Source organism: Metopolophium dirhodum, chromosome 2, assembly GCF_019925205.1.
Source record: "Metopolophium dirhodum isolate CAU chromosome 2, ASM1992520v1, whole genome shotgun sequence".
Taxonomy (NCBI): Eukaryota; Metazoa; Arthropoda; class Insecta; order Hemiptera; family Aphididae; genus Metopolophium; species Metopolophium dirhodum.
The window spans coordinates 38,407,503-38,430,962 of NC_083561.1; the positions used below are offsets into that span (position 1 = coordinate 38,407,503).

At 31.4% G+C, this 23,460-nt stretch overlaps 1 protein-coding gene across 1 annotated transcript; it reads left to right on the forward strand.

Moving 5' to 3' along the window:
- The first annotated feature begins 593 nt into the window (after nt 1-593).
- On the forward strand, nt 594-22,368 carry LOC132938762 (forkhead transcription factor fkh-6-like). Its single transcript, XM_061005779.1, has 5 exons — nt 594-1,586; nt 9,931-9,998; nt 12,196-12,504; nt 17,974-18,420; nt 21,390-22,368. Exons 3-5 carry the CDS (start codon nt 12,196-12,198, stop codon nt 21,852-21,854), a joined length of 1,221 nt encoding a protein of 406 aa, XP_060861762.1. The 5' UTR covers nt 594-1,586; nt 9,931-9,998; the 3' UTR covers nt 21,855-22,368.
- The last annotated feature ends 1,092 nt before the right edge of the window (nt 22,369-23,460 follow it).

The following is a 23,460-nucleotide window of genomic DNA, read 5'->3' on the forward strand; positions in this document are numbered from 1 at the left end:
TATTTCATACGTCATAATATATATATATGTATTATATTTCATATACATATATACGATGTACATACACATACACACATTACATATATACGCCCTCGTGTGTGTGTTTGTGTGTTTATTACGGCATAAAGTTGGTGTTTGCGAGATCGTGTGTGTGTGCGGGTGTGCGCGCCGCGTGTGTACACTATATGTGTACATGTAATGTTTGTTTGTTTATTTTTCGTGTATAGAACCGAGGAATTTCGCGGTGGTGAGCGGTGTCGATCGCGGCGGGTGATGGGGGGGCTCGCTCGACGGTGCGTCGGGGGGGGGGGGGACATGGAGCGAGGAGCAGTCGGCGGCAGCGGCGGCGGCCGAGCGAGAGGGTACCCCAAACACAACTCATATTTAAATAAACAAACCCGCCACCGCCTCGCCACGCGGTGCAGACCAATTGTACGCTGGGGCCCCGGCACATGACCCCACCCACCCGCAGTCGCCTTTCCACCGTCGCCTCCGCGGCCCGCGTCTCGACCGCCCTCCGCCGCGCCCGTCAACTGTGTCATCAACAATTCCATTTTCAAAGTGTTTACTTTGGACTAATGTTCCTCCGGTAGTGGTGCCTCGCCGCCGCCAGTGTTGTGAGCATGTGCGTGTGAGTGTGTATATATATGTGTGCGTGTGCGTGTGCGTATGCGTGTAGAGTAGTGTGTTGTTAATGTCGGTAAGAAGACAGAGCCGGTCGGTCGTGTGTATTGGTGGTGCGCTCACAGTAATAATAATATTATAAATCTTCTCGCGTCTTTCACACTCACTCACCATCGCACGGTGTCCGCGGACCTCGCTCCGAGCCGAGCACGCGTCGCGTTTTTATTTTCACCCACGGCTATATTATATATTAAAAAATTATATTAAATACTACAACAGTATAAGACTACGATAGGTTAGGGTACCTATCTCATATTATATAGTAAATGTAATTTTACAAAAAATCGTATTTCACTGTTCGCATAATTTTCTCAGCTCGCGTGCTCCAGTCGTAGTACACATGATACACATAATATAACATATACTTAATGCATATCGTTATTATACATATTATAATATACACTTCGTACAAATAAATATTATCATACAATAAATATTTTTTCACGTATCGTACTAGTTTTTTATTAACCGTTTATTTCAATCAATATACTGCAGTCGCACGACATACGGCGGCAGTCCTAACAACAATAATTATTGTTACGCGTACGGCTCGCGCGCATGTGACCCGCACGCTTGCACCGGTTCGCGCGCGCCGCGAGCACAATCACACCAATATTATACCGATCGACACCTATACACGACCGCTACTGTAAAATACACACACGCGTACCACGGCAGTCGTATAGCGTATCACCGTGTCGTCGCATTACACCGGTGTGTGTGCCGTCACTCGAACCGGCGACGGTAGTTCCGGCACGTTTTTCGCAACACCTTTGCGACACGCCGGTTGTCGGCCGCCGCGACGCGTCCACTGCACCACCGCCGCCTACGCCGACGCCGCCGCCGCCACCACCGGCACTCGGCGCCCGGGCTATACCCGCGCCAAAATTTCGAACCCTCCGGTAAGTGCGAAATCCAATAATAGTAATAGAAACAATAGGTTTATACCAAAATAATATTACGTTATACCGTGCGTAAGATCTGCACGTAATTGTATTAAGGTAGGTACTATTGTCAATTACACCGTCACCGTGTAACCGTGTGGTCCGCACGCAGTGGTCAGAATTTGCTTGTTATTCACCAAACTAAATAATATCGTTTAAGTAAAGCGATTTCAGTAGTCATTAATAACCGCATTTATATGTAACCACCGAACCAACGGTAGAGTAATTATTGAATATGTTCAACTGTTTGTGGTATATGGTGGTAACGGGTTAACCATGGACGGTTTTCATCGGAATTCGGAAATAGTATATTATAATATAATACTACCTTAAAGTCTTTATATAAGATCGCGGTTACGAGTTATAGATACCTATATTATAGGTATCTAATTAACTAACACGTGGTATTGATATTTCTGGCTTTTTTTGATTTCCTCCACTATTTTTGGCATTACAATATTATCGGTACGAATTTTGTTTTAGTTTATTCACGCAAAAACGTGTATCATGTGTTCCGCGTATTTTATATTATTAACTGTTCTGTATAGGTACAATTTAATATTTAGAATGATATTCAGTGGTGATGCTGTTCGCTTGTTCCTAATCAACGACATCGAGAATCGCTTATTATTATATACGAGGAAATTCCACTAACGAATTTGAATAAATTGTTTACCTCCTCGCGTTTATGTGCAGTATTTAGAAATTTAAAACCTTAGTTGACCTAACCCTGAATAAGAGAATAATTGATTATTACTATTGAGAAACAGAATTAATCAGTTTTTTTTTGTACACGAGTATACCTATGTAGTATCATGATAATAAATTATTTTATATCATAGGAACACTTTTATATTTTTATTATGCCTAATCGTTTGTCGTTTGTGTGATGGTTATTTTCAGACATAATTCGATGTACACGTTTTATTCGATCAAACAGTGAAATTGTCTTGAAATCGATTTTTCGATTTAAATCTTCCATGCGTTTAATCTATATAATTAAGGTTTAGGTTAGATACATATACCGCGGTTTAGCTGATAGCTCTACCCTTGACATTGTGTTAATAATAACGTTTGCAAATTAGTAAAGACGATGATGAAATATTTCTCACTCAAGTTCTCCTGATAAATATAGGTACGTTTTATAGCTGTATTGTATAATATATTTAATATGTAATACACTAAAACCTAATACCTATGTGTATACAAAATACCATATTGTTTTACTTTGTTATGTAGGTACTATATCTACTTATAAAGATAATTAATTGCAAAAATGTTTATAAATTGTATATCAACGTTTTATTGATGACTTATTTTTGTAATTTTACACTTATCAATTTGATTCGAATTATAATATATTATACATATTATACATAATTAATAACCATATACGGTTATCGGCGAGTATATCTTGGTACTCGGGTACTCAGTTAATTGTTTTTATTTTGTTTAAGTAAATATATTTATGTATTTACCTCGACACTATATAAACATATTAAATAGGTATAAATGCATACGCATACATATTATAACTATATTACATTTAATATTTTACATGTCATAATTATAAATATTTGATGGACACGACTCAAAATTTCTCTCATTTAACCGAAACCGAAAATTAAATAATTGGCATTTGGCAGGTCGTGTTTTCTGCCGACCCTTATAGTTTTCTAAGAAATTCTTAAGTTCTAAAGTTTTTAGAGCTTTAGAGGTACCATGGACTTACAATCATATAGTATTATACTGTTATATTATTAATCCTTATCTTTTTTAAATGGTCCGATAAGACCCTCGTATTTTGGGAATTTTATAGAAGCTACTCGATAAAGTACATTTAAAAGTATAAAAAAATATTATTAGAGAACGGATGTAGGTACATTAATAAATTTTAATCATACATTTTACTAAAAAGATTATTGGTTCCTATATATTATACACATTAATTAAAATTAAATTATATGGGTAGGCAACCGATAAAAATATAATATAAGATCTATATATGAATTTTAAAGGGTTAGGAAATAATTGAGGTGTAACTGTATAATACATTGTATAGGTCCCTACATACATGCTTTCGTTTCTCATTAGTTACATTTTTGAATTTCACATACCTAATCATTAAATTGTACCTATTGTAGAAATTGTATAATCTAGATCATGCGAACGCACGTTTTTTCGAGTGTCTTCAATGTCATGTAAACGAATGTGCTCTTGGTGATAAGATAATGAACAAATAATAATATTGAATGTTGATAACGAAACCAAAAGTATAATACATTTATACGGAGTAGTCACATTATAATTTAAAATAATAATAATATATAATTATTATTATTATAATATTCGTATTGAATATTCTATTCATTTTGGATATTATGAAATATGTACCTAGGCATTTGAATTCGTTTAACTTTGATACTAAACGCAGTGGTTACCTAAATTATATTTTTGAGTTTTTGACACAATAATAATTTATGTTCTATATTTTAAAAACCAATGGTGATTGGTGTTAGACCGTCCTATTAATTATGTTTTTTTCTCATGTTAATTATTATAGGTGCAATTACTTAATATAGGTGGGTATACATTTCAAATGATACTTAACAAATAAAATATGAGTAAATGTTTCCAATAAACCATAGTAAAAATAATTATATATATTATATTAATCGTTTGCAATTGCAATTTCGACAATATTTGTTTAAAATATTGACAGTTTTACATTCCTTACAAGAATTAATTTAATTTATATTATCATTTACTGTATAGGAGACAGGATCATTTCATAACTACTAGTTACTACCTAGCAACTATAATGGGTAACGTAGACTATAAATTCATAATTATTTTAGAATAATATTATAAACTTAACATTGTAAATAGAAAAATCTATAATATTATGTGTTTGTTGTTTAGTTTTGCTATTTTATTTTATATGTACATTAAAAAAAAAAAAAAATTAACAAATAATTTATCGTAGGTACCTATACTATTAGAATTTCAATTTTAATTAGGATATCCATATTATATATATATATATATATACGTAATATATTTGATATATTTGTGTGTATCACGTACACCACTGCTATATACACTCAACACACGTATACATATTATTTATATAGTATGAGTACACTACAAATATGTGTCTCCTTATTTTAATTTTTATTATTTCATTTTATATTTTATATTTAGTCTGAAAAAACGTGTAAAATATAGTATTTAATTTTACGAAACACAGATTATGATATACAGTTTAATCGTTATAATATTAACTTTAATTGTTATCTTAATTTTTTAATTAATTTTCAATACATTTCTTAAAATCTACATTATATGACATATTATTATAGATAACAAATAACTACATACGTAATCTTCTAGCGAAAAATATAATTTGTTTCCACGACCTCTAAACCCGTTTACAGTGTACTGATTTAAATTCGGTAATGGGCCTTATCATTTAAAATTATATATTATATTTATTTATTTGTTTATCAAACACAAACAATATATTTAATTTAACACAAATTATATACTTAAATAAAGAAATAAAATCAACATTTTAGAGGTGTCACAATTCTTTTTTTCTTCAAATATTTTCTGCGTGAATTTACTTCCTTGCGTTTAAAAACCTTTTAAAGTTTCATGCTTTTTTTCGCATTTAAAATAATATAGGTAAATGTATAGTTTTTACAGTGGTAAATCATTTAGGTACCTAAATACATAATATATACATTATTTTATCTGATAAAATATACAAAATATTAGTTGTTTTATTTTATTGATTTATATTTTAATTATTAAATAATTTGTTTGTAATATAAAATACCCTTGCTACAGGTAATCAAAAATAAAAATGTATCTCATTCAGGTAAACAAATTTTAAAATTATATGATATAACATTGACATTAGTAAATTACCGATGTGTTTTGGGCAATCTTTATTACCTACTATACAGTATTCGTAATACTGTAGTTTATTAATAACTATTTTCCGTATTACGAAGTTTCGTGGGCGAAAAAATAATATCATACTATGGAGAAATTTGTTAAATAGAATTAAATAAATTTGTATCTAATACGCTTTGATTCTCAAAAATATTTGTTTAAACAGAAAATTTAGTTAAATGAAAGTTTGTTATAATATGGAAGTTTTGCTGCATTATAATGGTTTTTTTTTTTTTGGTTCATATGTTTTTTATTTAATCTGTTACAAAAAAGAAGAACAATAAGAACAATTGATGGTTTATAGGTTAAAATAAATAAAAATAAAAAGGCAGATTAGACAGACTGTAGATGACTCCCGGCGGAGATACTATACGACATGAGTAAATAATAGTATTTAATTGTCAATTTTAGTCTTCTAATTTTAAAGGTTTTCAATTTTCAAAACAAGAACAAAAATAAAATAATGAATACCTACTCATATTATGTAGTTTCGTGTGTATATATAATACAGTGTGTAATGTTTATTTTATGTATGTATTTTTAATTTTATTACCTACTTTTCAAATGTATAATTTAAGCTTATTTTGATGACGTAAAACAAATATATGTCTTGTTACAAAGGTTGAAAAACGTATGCCAAGTGCCCTGCAATCGTTAACATTATATGCAACAAATTATAATTTTGTTAGTACCTATCCGCCTACAATATTTTATAGGATAACTTAGATATTTTACACAAATATACTTATTTACGTATCTGTATTTGTGGACTATATTATACTTGTAATAATTAAACATCTACAATATCCCCAACAATATAATATATACATATATATTATATACATATATATATTATATATATATACATAAATATTATATATTATTTTTATATTTAATTTATAATATAATATATACATTTATATATTTACTGTTAATACCTACTATATAATATCATAATCTTTTATATGAAAATCGTAATTTTTCAAAGGATTTAATTTTACAAATTTACAATAGATGTTAAAATTGCTTATAAAATAAGTTGTTTTAAAGCATATTATTAAAAACGTCAATTGTCAAATATATTCGTTTAGATATACTTATCTAGTACTTCTATCTGATTTTATTTTTAAAGACTAGTTATAGATACCTATTGTTTCAATAAAGCTGTGCCTAATCTAAATTAAAATTATTGTTTATAATTTATCAAATTTAATTTTTATGTTCCCATTGGCCATTGCCCATTTTAATTTCAAAAGTATTTAGGTATAGAAGTTAAAAAAATGTTTTAAAGAAACATGTGCTCTTGACATTATATGAACTTTATAACTTAAATATTATTGTTTATATTATTTTTTGTTTATTTTATCCAGTGTAAAAATAACTTGTATAAAAAAATATTTTACTTGTGAACTAGACGTTTATGTGGTATTTGTATATCAAACTCATAATTACAACGATAACATTTTTTTCTAACATAGTCTTTTTTTAGTTATAATAAAAACAAAATCTAACTTTCAATAATAAAAACAAATATCTCTTGAGCAGACGAAATTTAATAATAACAACATATATTTAGTTAAAGACTGTATTGACTAATTTAAATGTCACAAAATATAATACGACAACTTATCAATATTTTGTATTAATGTTATAAGAACAAATTACAAAATAAAGTACAAATACTGTAATAGTAGTAGGTACCTGTCCTACCTATATGTACAACAAGTATAACACCAATATGGCAATATGCCATAATAGGCAATTGATATAAATTGTTACAAATTGTACTATTATATATAACACTATACGTCTGTAAGTTTGTAGTAACTATCTTGTTGAGATTATATTACATAATAATATATAGTAAATATTTTAATACGATCATAAACTTATTTACATCATTAAGTGCAACAAAAAATATTAACTGAAATTATTTTAGTCAGTACCTACTCTGCAGCAGGCGCCTATTAATTGTAAATGTGTATCGTTGCTATGTTTAATAATTAGTTCAATAATAATTTATTAAATATAACCAATTATATATTAAATACTATTATTATATATATACCTATTACCTATTATCATATTTGTGACTATGTAAAATGATAATATTAACGTGAACCAGTCAATATATGTCTCTAAACAGTAAATATTTGCATAACATATAAAAATCAGATTCTCCCTTGTACAATCATGTAAAACAACATTAGAAAATCTATAATGACCCCTGCTGTTGAAGCTCGAAATGAATAATAATATTTTTTTAAAAAACTATCAAAATCAATAATTTAAAAACTATAATAAAATTCGTTTCTAATTTTGTTTGTAATCATATATTATGATATATTAACTATAATATCATTACTCATTAGATACACAAGTATTTGAGTATTTAATTATTATGTAGGTACTTATATGTAAGTATAATACTTATATAACAGAATTACTTTACTTATTATTTATTACTTACCTACTGTACTTATTATACAATTATATAATTTTTATAAGTGTATAGATATCGAATACCTATATAGGTATTAATAAAATAAACATCAATTCGACGTGTTAATATAATCGCCCTGTATAGTATAATAGTATATAATATTATACTTTAAATGTATATAGCCATAGCACATAGAGGTGCTATATAGGTAGGTATTTGTCAATATGTGTTCTGGTTGTTCACATACGTATATTTTATAGGTAATAATAATAATATACAATCTACAATATTTATTTATAATTCGTCATTATACAAGTGTTTCACGTTACACTGTCCGACTTTTTCCCCCCGTTAAAAATATAATGATTAATATAATTTGCATTACGATCGTTAAAAATAAAATTGAATTACCGCGTGCACGTTTTCCTGCGTAACTATGTATTATTGGGGTGATCCAGACTTTTGGTTAAAGTTCGCGTAAATTGCTTTAATAGTTAATAGTTTCAAAACAGTTCGACACGAAAGGTATAGTAATATGTTATAATATAATATTATATTAATAACACTTGTTTGAAAATGTATCAAAATTATTTTATCGTACCTAGCTATTATAGTTATTAAACAACACAGTACACACATACACGACACACACACACAAACACACGACACACATACACACACACACACACTATATTATACAGCATCCAACCTCTATAATCTTTACATATACTGTAGTTAGTATATTATACAAAAAATATTGAAAAATATTGTAACATTATTCGAACCTCAAAAATTATTTTAAACACTTATAATAATAATACTTTATCACCAGTTCCCACTTATAAAGCTAATAATAATAAACATCATACCTACTGCCTAAAATGCGTTTATATTCTCTTATCGAATGTATTCATCAGAATATTATGTTGACGATTGTTATTTACATATCGAATAAACCATCGGCGTACCTGTGCATATATATATATATATATACATCACACACACCTGTGGGATATACCTGTGGAGAGACCTGGAGTCAACGATTCGAGTATACATATATTATTATATCCTATCTAAAAACATATTATTCGTTGTTTTTTTTTTCCTAATATGTATTTTTTTTCGTTTTTCGCCAATGGCGTTTGAATTTTTAACCACAGAATTATTAATGAAAACACAACGCACCGTCGGTATATATAGTGATCGTTACTTTTGATTATTGTTTTACAAATAGGTTCGGCGATTTCGGTACACGATCGAATGTTTTCGAATAAATTGTTTATGAAAAAACATAAATAATTACATTATTTATTATTATTTCATGTGGTCGAGCGTGTGTTATTTTTTATTATTATTATTTTTTTATTCACAAATGCATCAACGGCACATTTGTCAACAGCGTCTGTCTTTTATCGCGTATTGAAAAATATTAAACAATAACAATTATTCCCGACGTGTGGGAGAGATGGAGGGGGGGGGAACACGGCAACACGGCCACTGTGTAAATCGTTATCGTGAATAGATTAAATAACAATTTATTACGTTTGTCGAATGTAGTAGTAAAAATAATAATAATAATAATAATAATAGTAATAATAATAAAATAAAATAAAACCCCACGTCTATATTATAACGGCTATAAATTGGATATTGCACTGGTGTTGTTATGAATTATTGTTACTATAATAATAATTAATATTGATGGAAAGTCATATGGTATTTTAATAAAAGGCATAAAGTATTAATTTCATTTTGTACTTTTCCCTTCATAGTTTGTTATTAAAAAACATATAACAAACATGATATCGCATAAAAAAAACTAAGAAATAAATGCACAATACATTCTTGTATTTTATCTGAATCAGATGCTACAATAGATATTTTAATTTATTTTTCCAGAATAGTCGGGTAGTCCTACAAGTGTTTGACCTATCGGACGGCATCTTGGAGACTGCAGCTTAGAATCGGTAAGTTTCGATATTATATTTTTCAACGGACAGACACTATCACACAGACAACACAAAATTAAAAAAATTTAAAAAAATTTTATCTTTGAGAAGTCAATATAGGTAGTCCCTCTCTCTCTCTCTGTCTCTCTCTCTCTCTTTCTTTGTCTGTCTCTCGCACATACACATGCACACTTTCTTGAATAAGTTTAAATAAGACGATACCGCACCATTGCACCAACCAAGCAAATGTGTTTAATCCGCTTTAGAGCGATACGTAATTCAACAACCTAAAAATGCTCAATACATTGTTTGTTTCCACAAAATATTAGTATTGGATTAAATATGCAGCATAAACAATACATATTAACAGTTCTAAAAGAAAACAACTTAACGTTACCATATCTTATCTGTAATAGGGCGGAGTAAACTTGACAACTGATTGATGACAATCCAAACCTTTTTATTGTGTAATATTTATAAAACTTTAATGAAATCATGCCATTATTTATTTCGCCACCTAGCACTTAGCTATTACACGCGTATATTATGCATTAAACAGTTTGGGAAAAAAAGAAGTAACCGGATTTTAACATAATATCAATATTATTTATTAATTTCAATGTAACATACTAACATGTAAACTATTATAACTCAAGTATGTGGTTAACTTGTGGATTTTAGAATCATTTGCCGCCTCGAGAGCAATCTTAATCATCATTATAATTTTAAAAATGCACTTATATTACAATTATACAATTATATTTATGTATTATATGAAGTATTTCGATAAATATTGAATTAATCTTATTGTGTAACAAAATATTATTATAGGTATTAATCATTACCTATTATATTTACTATTTATTTTTTTTTTAAATAAGATTTTTTTGTTTTGTTAATATTTCATTGCATTTTAGTTTCTGATCAAAGCAATGAATAATAGATATATTGCAATGGTTTTACGATTTAGTATTTTTTTGTGTCTGAAGGTTACTGACACTTTTTATACCAGAAACAATGATTTAATGTACACTATTTTGGGTGGTTTTTAGTAATACTAATTAAATCTAGTATATACTTTAAGTATTAAGATATCAAACAATTTCTCAGTACACTTACTATTAGGTATCAAAAAATCAATAAAATAGTGTTTTTCAAAAATTGAAAACCAGGGAGCTATTTTGTACGTATATAATACACGTCAACGTCTCCATTATATTCAATATTGAACTGAAGACTCAAAAATGTACATTTCAGTGGCGTACCGTAGGAGGTGGGAGCAAGAGCACCTAACCTAACCTAACCTAACAAGAGCACCCCCTCCTGATAAGTTTTTTTAGCATAAATCATAATATATTTATACTTTGCTTTGCTTTTGGATTTTAAATAGTTTTAAGGTAAGGTATTTAATAATCCCCCCCCCCCCCCCCCACGTCACCATCTATGAAAATGTTTCACGGGTACGCCACTATTTATTGTAGTAAATTCTCGCTACGGCTTTAAATCTTAATTTTTTTTTTTTAATTTTATCTTAAAATATAAAACAATCATTAACCAGGATTATTCCAAATGCTGGTGTTCTGGAGGGTGAAAATAGGTATCATTTTTTATAATGATCATTATTGACTAATTTAGCGACTAGGAATATTATGTATGATTATTTGAAAACAAAATATTCTTCTCGTTATTAATAAATGGCGTTTTAGTGTATAGGTATAACATGTATTTCGTATAGATACCTACTTCACATTTTCACAACATTGATACGGAGTACGAATGTATAGATATATTTATAAACCGTAATTAATATTTTCAATAATAATTATACGACAAGTATATACTTGATTACTATTTACGTTTCATTATCAATCCTACTATACCTACTTAAAATTATGTCCGATAAAAAAATCCTTGCCATTGAATATAGGTACCTAAGTATTAACCAACGCGAGCATATTTTGCTGAGCATATTATATTATTATAACATAAGACGTCGAATAACATTACATTTACACTCGCACTATACGATCAATATAATACCGTGGTTCTGGTCATTCTGGAACGTCACTCTATGCTGCAGTTGTCACTCGTACAATATTATTATTTATAATATTGTCGATTAAATCTGTAGTAGTTGTTCGCGTAATCACGCCCGGTGACTGCGATGACGCGGAAGACGCGCATTGCTGACGCCGCGTATATAATTGTGTTGCAGATGAACCGCGGGGCCCAACCCCATTCACCGGAACAGCCAAGCCGCACCGCAGCCGCAGTGGACAGCATGAAGAACGAGGAGCCGACCATACCGAGTCATCACCAGCAGCGGAACATGCTGGCCGAGGCGATAGCGTCGCTGCCACCCGTGCCCCAGAACCTGTCGGCCATCGCCCTGTTCCATCAGCTGCCCATACTGTACCAGCAACACTACCAGCACATGTTGCAATCTCGCATCCTGCCCTACCTACAAGAATCGCTGAGGTTGCAGAGCTCCGTCAACTTTGCGGATAAACCCCAGACGCCGACGGTAATATTCTATGTTATGTTCATGTTGACTGGCCCATACACAACTGACTTTGTTTATTAGGTCCGTATTGCATGGTCCATGTACCTATGTGTCACATATACGACATGTTAGACTATGTCTTATGTGACGCGCGTAAATTTACTATGCGCACGGACAGTATGACAGCGTGTTTTTACGCGACATCGATAATTTCGAATTTTAACAATGTAAAAGCCAATTATCATACCCGCGCCATCATGCAGGCCTCCGTGCAGTCTATCACTCTTCGCCATGGCCCTGGTTTGTTATGTAACCGATGACTATCGGCGTAAAGATATAAAAATTGAAACTGCTGCGGTTGTTTATCAGATCAGCTAACCATCAGTTACAGTAGCTGGTGTCTGGTTAAAGGTTTCACTACCCATAAAAACTCCAACACCATCCGAATTTGCTAATGTCACATCTATCATCGCATATTCACACCGCGTTAGTATATGTTACTTCAAAAGAACGTGGTGCCGTGACCTCCTGAATTAAAACTGGTATGATTAAACAAACGAATTCCGTCCTAAAGGGTTCCGTCAATATGGATGGCTTCCCTCGTCGTGTGGTTCTTCTCTGATATTAGTTATTTAATTATCATATTTATTTATTGTGTCTTAGCTACAAAATACAGATTCTAAAAAAAAAATAAAATAAAAAGTTAATTTTGTAGATTATTGTGGTTTTGGTAATAATATTTACGTATATTAAGAATCAAGTACATAAATAATAATAGTTGATAGATCGTAATGATTTTTAGGTTTTTTTACTTGCGTATTATATTCTAGATACGATTAGGAGTAATATAAGACTACGTAGGAAACGTCCTTACAGCGATAACATAATAAGTGACAACGTAGGTTTTTGCCATGCCCGGTTGGGGGATGGCGGTTTCGCCGACTCGACAGTTGCCTGCCCAGAGAGCGATGCCGCCCGTGACCGGGATTCGAACCGGCGACGGTGCGCGTTACAACGAACACTGTAGTCCGCTCGGCCACTCCGTCCCCCATAACGACTTCTGATAGGACTTTTAAGACTTTATTGATGCATGCATACATAATAACAATTTATAGTACCTACGTATGTCCACGTTCTGCACTTGATCATAACGTGTTGAGTGCATCATAATACTATATATAATACTATATAAGATAATTAAAAACAATTAAAAATAATGTTTTTTTTTTTTTTTAATACTATTATTACTAATCCTATAGGTAGCAATGAAGCCTTCTAATAAGTAAACTAAAAAAAACTTAATACCTACCTAATTAAAATTATATCTATAATGTTGTAATACAATTAAATTACAATTAAATTTTAGATTCTGAGCGGAGCGATGGATATATGGATTTTACAAAGATGCGTGTTTTATTTTTATTATTTTTTGTGTCTGTGTACACTGTACACGATAAGTAGTCAAAATCATGCTTCGATTTCCAACTTCAATATCTTGTTCGATGGGAAAGTGAATCTAGTTGGTGCATTAAAATCGGGGAAAATAAAAATTGGTTTTCAACAAAACCGATTTTGGTTTTTGGTTATCCTCTAAGACAAATGACCATAGATACTTGAAATTTTCACTGAATGTTTATATTAGCATTTTTTTATACACGATACAGTTTTAAAAATATTTTGACTTCTTTTGAGCTGTTTACTGACATTTTCAGTTTCAATTTTTTTTTATTTCTATGAATGTCAATAAAATATTATCTGTTGAGTCAAAAAGTTTTAATACGAGGCTTCTAATATATTGTTACAATGACAGTTGAAAAGTATTAAAAATACATATTTAAGATTTTAAAATATAATACAAGATTCCTCATAAGTTTGTCTACCTTTATTAAAAAAAAATGCCTATAAGAAAGTCAAATTATATCATTGAACTAAAATTATTAATACCATCCATCACAGTGACACTTGTAACCTACCTACTGTACAGCAGAGCGACACCCACCTACCAGCTTTGGCAGCTTTTTTTTCTTTAAATGAAATGTCGGTTGTACAATATTCAAAGTATAAATAATTAAAAAAAAGTAGCATAAAAAACGGATTTAATTGAACACATTGTACAATAATTATATAATTATATTAATACTTATCGGTGGAGATAAAATCGTTTCATAAATAATTCATAATATTCTACGCATATACTAATAATTGATATTTAACTATTTATTTCTAACGTTTAATTTGTTAGTTATTGGTCCTGCATAATTTGGGTTTGAAACTTACTGACAATAATTGAAACACTGGAACATTCAACATGGCAATTTTATGTTTTTGATGATTTTTAACCTTTTTTATTTTTATTTAATAAATAATTTTAGATTCTCAGCGGAGTGATGCATGTATTCATTGTATTGGCTTTATACAATAAATTATGTGTGTTATGTTTTATATTAATTTAATTTTGTGTCACCTTTGTGAGCAGTACAAATTCTCAGATGTTTAACTTAAAGGTTTTCTGGTTGTAATGTTCAAAAAATATTATTTGTAGAATGGAATCTTTTCACCACTCTGTGTATATTATTATTACTAGGTATACATAATGACATTATCAAAATATTTAGATTTATTTCAAGCTATTTTCACCATGAATCAGCTATTCACACCGTTTTATTGTACGTCTGTAATTTGTATTTAACTTTTATTGTATAAGATAATATTATACGTCATGTGATTTGTTTTCGGCAAAAATAGTTCATTTATACCGTATTACCTATAGAAAAATAAATTACTAATTACAATATAAATATTTAAGAAGACATCCTTATGAATGTAGGCTGGCAGACAATGATATATTTCGCATACTGAAAGAATAGTGCACAACATTTTTGATTTTAATACTTATTGCTCTGCTCTATCTTTTAGTTAACTTGATAAAATCTAGAACTGACATAAAACCTTTGATATGTCATAATTCTCGTTGAACAATAATTAATGTTTTATCACTTCCGCGCGTGAATAATGTCACAACTCAAAATATGAAAATAATTTATGATACTTTTCTTAACCGACTTGATACATTTTCATCTCACAAACTAAGTTTACTGGAGTACCTACCTACTCGCTATCTCCATGGTTATGAATAATATACAATTATTAAAATTGTATAAATAACACCAGCTAGCAGTCAAATAGTCAGTTATTATCATCATAATAATTTTGTTGAATTCCTGCTGCTTGACGATCGTCATTTTATTAAAGGCATAATATTATAATACTGTGGTCCGTGTTTTAAACATAATAAATAATATTATTTATAACCATTAAGAACTGTGTATAAACTATAAAATATACAAGTTACAATGGGTTTATTATAAATAATATTATCAATGCAATTTATTATTTTAATTGCCGTAGCCATAGGTATAATTGTATTTAATACTCAGTTTTGAGTTGTGTCATTATTCTTTTAGCAGGTAATGATACACTAAAAATGATTATTTCAGTCACGAACAGTGACATAAGTCAAAATATTTTCAAGTATTTGTTGATAACATTAATAATAATTCATCTATTTACAACATCTACCAAGCATGTTTAAAAACAATGTAATTTAACATATTATCCTGTCAAAACAGCATACAAATTTAATAAAAATTTGATTTTTTATGTATTATTTAAACCTTAAATAGGGGGGACGAGGTGGCCGAGCGGTCTAACGCGACGGATTCGGCACAGCCGGTCCGAGTTCGATCCTCGACCACTGGGCGGCATTTTTCTCCGTGCAAGTCACGGTGTCCGGAGAACAAGTGCCGCCATCCCCCCACCCCGGGGCACGGCAGAAACCTACGGGCGCCCCATTAGAAATTCTGCCAAACACAACACACACGTGTACCAACCTACCCAATATAAAAACCTACCAAACCTACCCAATATAAAACCTACAGTGCCCTACCCACACCCAATAGCCTATGTTGCCGCGGGTTACCCAATAAAAAAAAAAAAAAAAACCTTAAATAGCTGATTACCAACAGTTGTGTTTTTTGAGTTGGGTCATTATTCTTTCAGTATTACGAATTATCATTGAATTAAAATGTAATACCTACATATTACATAATATATTACAGTGATCTATGTCCTAAATAGGTACACTCGACACCTACTATAATTATTTACAGCAGAGGACTTATCTGAATTTTAAAGATGTGGCTCGTCACATTAAAACCTAATCATCTAAAAATTTATTTCGAACATTTTTATACTACTTTTTCATTCCCACATTTTGTTATAATATTATGTTAAACGCTTGTGCGATGATTAGAGCCCAAAAGTTTTGCAGGCATTGTTGCCATAAAAACTATCTGTTTTGTTCGTTCTTATAATTTTACTGCTGGCCTAGTATCTCACATTTCTAGCGAAAACATATTATAGTTTATTATCAACTATTAATTTTCAATTTCATCACTTTGATGTTGACGACCAAAAAGACGTAACCATATTTCCTTTACTATTGATAATGGTGGAGCTCGACGTCTGTGTACTATATGCTGTAAAAGGGTTTAATTGACGATACGATGTAGGATCATAAGAATCTCATTATATATTTATATATATTATATAAAAAATCACGATACACATTTCAAATACATAATAGATAAAAATATATCTTAATTTTTAAGAGTTACGATTGTCCTAAATAAGCTATTTGGACAGTGCCGTGACACTGCCATTGGCACCCCAGGGCAACAATATTTGACACACCTATTATTATTATTATTACTCCTACATATTTATACATTTGCCGCCCTTTAAAATGTTACAACTTTTGCCTCCCTAGGGGCTAGGGCACTTGCCCCATTCACAACCTCCTTGGCACGGTTCTGTATTTGGGTGTAATCGTAAAAGAGAGCAGGTAGGATGGTAGGTATGATGTATATTTTACACAGTTAACATTATATTATTTAATATTTATTAATAGAGGACATTTTTTACATCTGATTTACTTCCACGCAGTTCCGCCAGTAAATTAGAACATATTTTTAAAATAAAAAAAGAACAATATTAGAAAAATATTTTTGAATAAAAAAAAAAACAATAAAAATTAATACCATCCTACGGCTCTGTATAATATATTATATTATTTATTGTATATACAGAGGTACCTAATTACATAATAAAATATGTCTCTGTAATTATATATACTGCACGCAATAAATTATCTAGTATATTATTATGGTGACCCGATCTGTTTTAATTAATTGCTATTTATAAATATAATATAATCCTAAAAACGTATTTTTGACTTTGTGTACCTATTTTGAACACAAATACCACATAAATCATTGACACACATTTATAGCCCATATATATATATAGATATTATATAGGGCGTAGGTAAATTTCTAAAATATAATGATTATTGTTACAACAATATGACGTATATGAGTAGTAATAATAATAATAATAATAATAATAATGATAGTAATTTGTTCGCTGCAGGTGCCGGCTATCAGCCTGTTCGACCAACCCGCCGAACAGAACGCGGCGGCCGCGGCTGCGGTGGCCGCTGCGGACATTGCGGCCGCCGGTTGCAACGAGAAACCGCCTTACTCGTACATAGCGCTCATCGCCATGGCCATCACGTCCACGCCCAACCAGCGGATGACGCTTAGCGAGATATACAACTATATTACGGACAAGTTCCCGTATTACCGGCGCAACAGACAGGGCTGGCAGAACTCGATCAGGCACAACCTGAGCCTCAACGACTGTTTCATCAAGATCCCGAGGGGCCGGACCGGCATGGACGACAACATGGGCGGCGGCAAGGGCAGCTACTGGACGCTGGACCCGGTGGCCGCGGCCGACATGTTCGAGCGAGGCAACTACAGGCGGAGGCGGATGCGCCGGCACAGGCCATACCAGCAGCAAAGCCACCACCAGACGGTAAGCCTCATCGATCGTTACAAACGAGTATAGTACAGCATCGAAAGTCGCGTGACGAAGGTGGTGATTGACAGTGGTGACTATTGTGGATAATTGACTTTAGTGGGTATTTTATTAGTAATTATGACATTCGGGTGCTACAAGGAGGGTGACGTATTAGACTATAACCTCTGAAAAATAGGTTATAGTAACCTCTGAAAAATTTCAAGTTCCACTACGCCACTGAATTTATCTATATTTAATATTATAAATAGGTAAAATTCGTTTTCATGTAGGAGGTGATCTACTGAACCGATTCTAAAAATGTTTTTACTAAATATAATTAGCAACTCTATCATTGAGTACCACGTAGTACCTACCTAACAAATGTCGTATATTATAATACAACATAATATAGTGTATTTAAGTTCTTTTTTTATGTTCGGGAAAATTTCGGAAACTACTGGCTCGATTTACATGCTGTTTTTTATTATGTAGATAATATTTTGACAACGATCATAGGCATGATTGTAGGTATATGGAATTTTGCAATTTGGGCGGCTCACACATACATTTCGTTTCTGCTCACGAAAATCGAATATTTTTGTATATATATATATATTATATATATAAGATTGGCATTGGTTACTTAAATTAAATTAAAATTTTTTATATTAAATAAAATAAAATAATTTTAATATAGATATATTTTTGGGCTGGGTACAAATTATTTTTTTCTAACCAATTTTCGTAATTCTTTGTGTATTTTTGTAAAACACAAAAAAAAAATTTAATAAATTCTTAGCAAAATTTAACATGTTACTACTTACCAGATAGTTTGCCACTACACCGTACCCAAAAAAAATATCTATGATTCTACAATTTTCCTTGCAGAGGAATAATATCTAGCAGCATGCTACTTTATTTATTTTAATTTCTTGTTTGTCATTCAAATGCGTTCAACAAAAGACAATGTCCATATAATCGTACATTATTGACTCAAAAATTACTCAGTCATTTTTGACGAAAGTTTAAGAGATTGTTCTTAGAAAGAAATAGTTTAGGCTGTTTAGAGAGTACTAGAGTAGTTAGAACCGCGTTTGAAAATATATCTGCCGAGGGCTATCTCCACCACAAGTGAATTGTCTATCTTAGTTGAATTAGTTTATAAAGCGAGGAACACCGATGTAACTTTTTGCTCGTCTATTCTTAATCCATCTTAATTAGTGGGTTTACTTGAACCAAGTGTGTCCGCAGGAATTTTTTAAGGGGAGGGCAAAATATGTTCCTTTTTACATTTTTTGTCTCACTATCCTATAAGTATTAGTTATATTTGTGACATGTTTTCTTTCATATAGACAAGGAATGTAAAAATGTTTATGAATTATACGTAGATAGTTAGTTTAAACTTACAGCACTCATTGGTATGTAATTTTAAATAATCAAATACATATTTTTTATAAATAAAATGTTACCGTTGATTTTATAATATTAGGTAATTTATAAAATTAAATATTTCTAGCTTATTCAGTCATTTATACCACAATAACTTGAAAAGTTTAAAATATTGTAGGTATGCCATCTATGAACGTTAAATTGTATTATCAAAAAAGTAAAAACTTGTTTATGTCAATATAATGTTTATTAAAAAAAAGTTTATTTTGCGATATTTTATATTACAACGGTAATGATTGAGGTTGGGATTACGATGCAATTCGCATTTACGCGATACTCGTTTTATAACATACCTACATTGATTTTTTTGACGATTTAAAATTTTAAGGTCATTATTTGGATTTAAAGATTTTGGGAGCATTTTAAAGTTTTTTTAAATTTTAATCATGTTTTACATGAATTTTATAAGAAATATATGATCTAAAGTCTAAACCTATAGGTATAGAAAAAAAAATAGTTAATTTTCAGATTAAATAAGTAGTCCAAATGATAAGTTTTGACTGTAAAACTTTTATACAATCATTTAAAAGTTTAAAATGTATATTATAATTTATACCGAATTTATTTTAAAATTTACATCTTTAATTTTAATTTTAAAAATAATTTAGTACATTAATTAGAATTGTTATGGCAGTTTTAAGTTTTTTTAGAACATTCAAATCATCAATAATAATCAACCCAGAAAAAGCCTGTGGAGGGGCAACTGCCCCTACTTCCCCCCTGCGGACGCCCTTGACCTGAACCTGTTTTGTTCAGTTATACACAAACAGTAAACTTAATCATAATTCATAATAAAGTACATATATATCCCCGTTTCAGATTATTATATCAACATTTCCCATTTCTTAATGGGTTTTAACGTGGATCACTAAAAAATCAAAATGCAGTTTAGTACATAGTCCTTTGACCTTACCTAGTATTATTTCACTTGGAAAATTGTAGGTAGGTATACGTGAAAACCAGTGTTTGGCAAGTTCCTTATTAAAAGGAATTCGTTCCGTTCCTTGTTCCTTAAAAAAAAAGAATTCGTTCCTTTGTCGTTCCTTTGGAAAATGAACGAGTTTCTTTTTTAGTTCCAAATAAAACAAAAATTCTTATTTAATCATTAATGTTTTTTTTTTTCATATGCATACTTCATTAATTCTAATACATACAAGTAGGAACATATTTTATAATTCCATTTTGAGATTTTCTTCAAAATTATATTGTTGGCCAACGTATGTCGATTGTCTTAACGTCGATACTCGATAACGATCACTAATTTATTAGAAATATACATAAAAAAAATATATCATAATTTCAATTATTTACAAACTTATCTGTGTAAATTATTGGAACTAGAAAGGAACGAACAATTTTGTTATTTTTCTCGTTCTTTTTTTATAAAAAGGAATTCGTTCCAAGAATCCGTTCCTTCCAAACACTGGTGAAAACGTACTAACCTAACGTTACATGGTGTAAGTTACACTTATAAAAAATATTATAACTTGTATAATGGTTTGTCTTGCGTTTTTTATAATATGTTCTCCGTGCAGAACCAACAGGACATCAAGTCGTTGCTGCAACAACAGCAACAGCCGCTGGTCAGTCCTCACCACCACCACCACCACCACTTCTCGGTGTACCCCGAGTTCCAGTTGACCGGCAGGAACGCCGTGGCCACCGCGGCCGAGTCGCTGGCGGACAACCAGCACGCAGCCGCTGCCGTCGCGGACACGGTGTCATCGCACAACCTGGCGTTTCACATCGAGAACCTGATACAGAAGAAGCACCGCGGCGCCGAGATGTCTCAGGAAGAGATCGTATCGTCCAGCGGCGTGCACAACAACAACAACGATCTGCTGCAGTACGCGGCCGGTGACGACCACCAACACCACCACCGCCACCACAACCAGCTGCCACTGACGCAGCACGCGGTCGAGTCCAAGCCCAAATTGATTATCATCAACGACGAGGACGACAGCAACATCAGTGGTGGCAGTGGCGGCAGACGATGCTAAGACGCCGCAGCCGTCACGCACACACGCACACGATCGATGATCATGATATTCTAACGCATCGATTGCGTACCTACACAATATTTTATTGTAATGTAATGTGCGAGTGCATTGCGCACGCATACACTACGTAAAGTCGTGTGCCCACGTCTGTGCATGTGTATAATGTATACCTATAAATAGTAAAGTATGCCTACGTATAGCCGTATACAAGGTATACCTATACTTACCGGTTATTGAGTATACATTATAACAATATTATACTTGCAACACGTGAAAGAGGTACCTACCTATTGGACAAACCGTGCGTGTGCGTGGGCATGCGTGTGCGTGTGTAGTGTGTGTGTACGACATTATGTGTTTTCACGGCGCGATAGAAACGCGGTATCCCCCGAACGAGAGAGTATTAATTTCATTTTCGAAAATATATAAAACTTGTACATACCTATTATCTACCTATATTATATGATTATTATTATTATTATTATTATTATTATAACTACTGTGCTACAATAATCGTTTGCTGGTTTTGTTTTTTTGACATTTCATTTCTTTTCAACACGACGAAAATATGTTTGCAGTGCCTGTCTTGTACCTACCAAGATTTAAGATAATTATCCTACACGGATATACATCTACACAAGCCACAAGGGCAGATCCAGGGGGGATCACCGGGGGTAAGTGCCCCATCCGCGCACAGATTCTGGATCCGCCCTTGCATCTACATGATATAGGCAATATACAGTTGAGTACTTGAGTCTCGATAACTAAAATAGTCAAATCTCAAGGGGAATAAAAATAATTTCAACTTGTGTATTTTTCGAGTTATATAGCCATATAGGTATCTCGAACACAGCTTAAAAACACATTAGGTGTTAAGAAATTAATTAGAGTTATCAAAGTTTTTGAGGTTCGAATCATCGAGACTTGACTGTATTACAAAGGCGTGAATGCGTGATAAGACTTAAGTAATCCGCAGCGACGGCTTAGATAAAGAACGGCGCTACCTTAAGGAAACGAAAAAATCCACCCAAGTCGGAATTATTTAAAGCCACCCCTCCCAATGAAATATTTATATAATTTTTAAAAAAGTCTGCATTATACTATTATCTATTTTCAATTAATACCCTAAAGTATTTTCAGTAAGTATCTACCTTTAAATTTTAAATTTAACTACAGAAATATTTTCATCTATACGGTCCTCGTTTACACCACCTAACCACAAATCAAAAATATAATAAAACAATAATAGGTGACGCGTCCTCTGTCTTAAGCCTTTATATTGAAGTAGAAAAAAAAATTGGTAGGTATAGGTTTTTTTGAAGTCAGCAAATCACTTTGACAGTACATGTTATTAACAAAATAAAAATAGGTTCTACCTAATTTTGTCAAACATATCTTTATAAGTAAATAGTAATTTATTATAATAATGCATCGAAGAATTTTTTTTTTTAAATAAAAGTTGTAATCTATATCTGACTTGAAACTCGGTTGACCGGCATTTTTTAAAAATTGCAGCGGCAGCACAGGATTAACGACCAATTGGGCCTCGGGACACCATACACTTAGTGGGCCCCCTTTAAACTTAAACTTCAAAATAATTGTATCA

Excerpts from the sequence above, each read along its gene's own strand:
- LOC132938762 (XM_061005779.1), top strand. The coding sequence starts at position 12,196 with ATGAACCGCGGGGCCCAACCCCATTCACCGGAACAGCCAAGCCGCACC. Across the intron at positions 12,505-17,973 it reads ATAAACCCCAGACGCCGACG|GTGCCGGCTATCAGCCTGTT; the intron begins GTAATATTCTAT and ends TGTTCGCTGCAG. Across the intron at positions 18,421-21,389 it reads AGCAAAGCCACCACCAGACG|AACCAACAGGACATCAAGTC; the intron begins GTAAGCCTCATC and ends TTCTCCGTGCAG.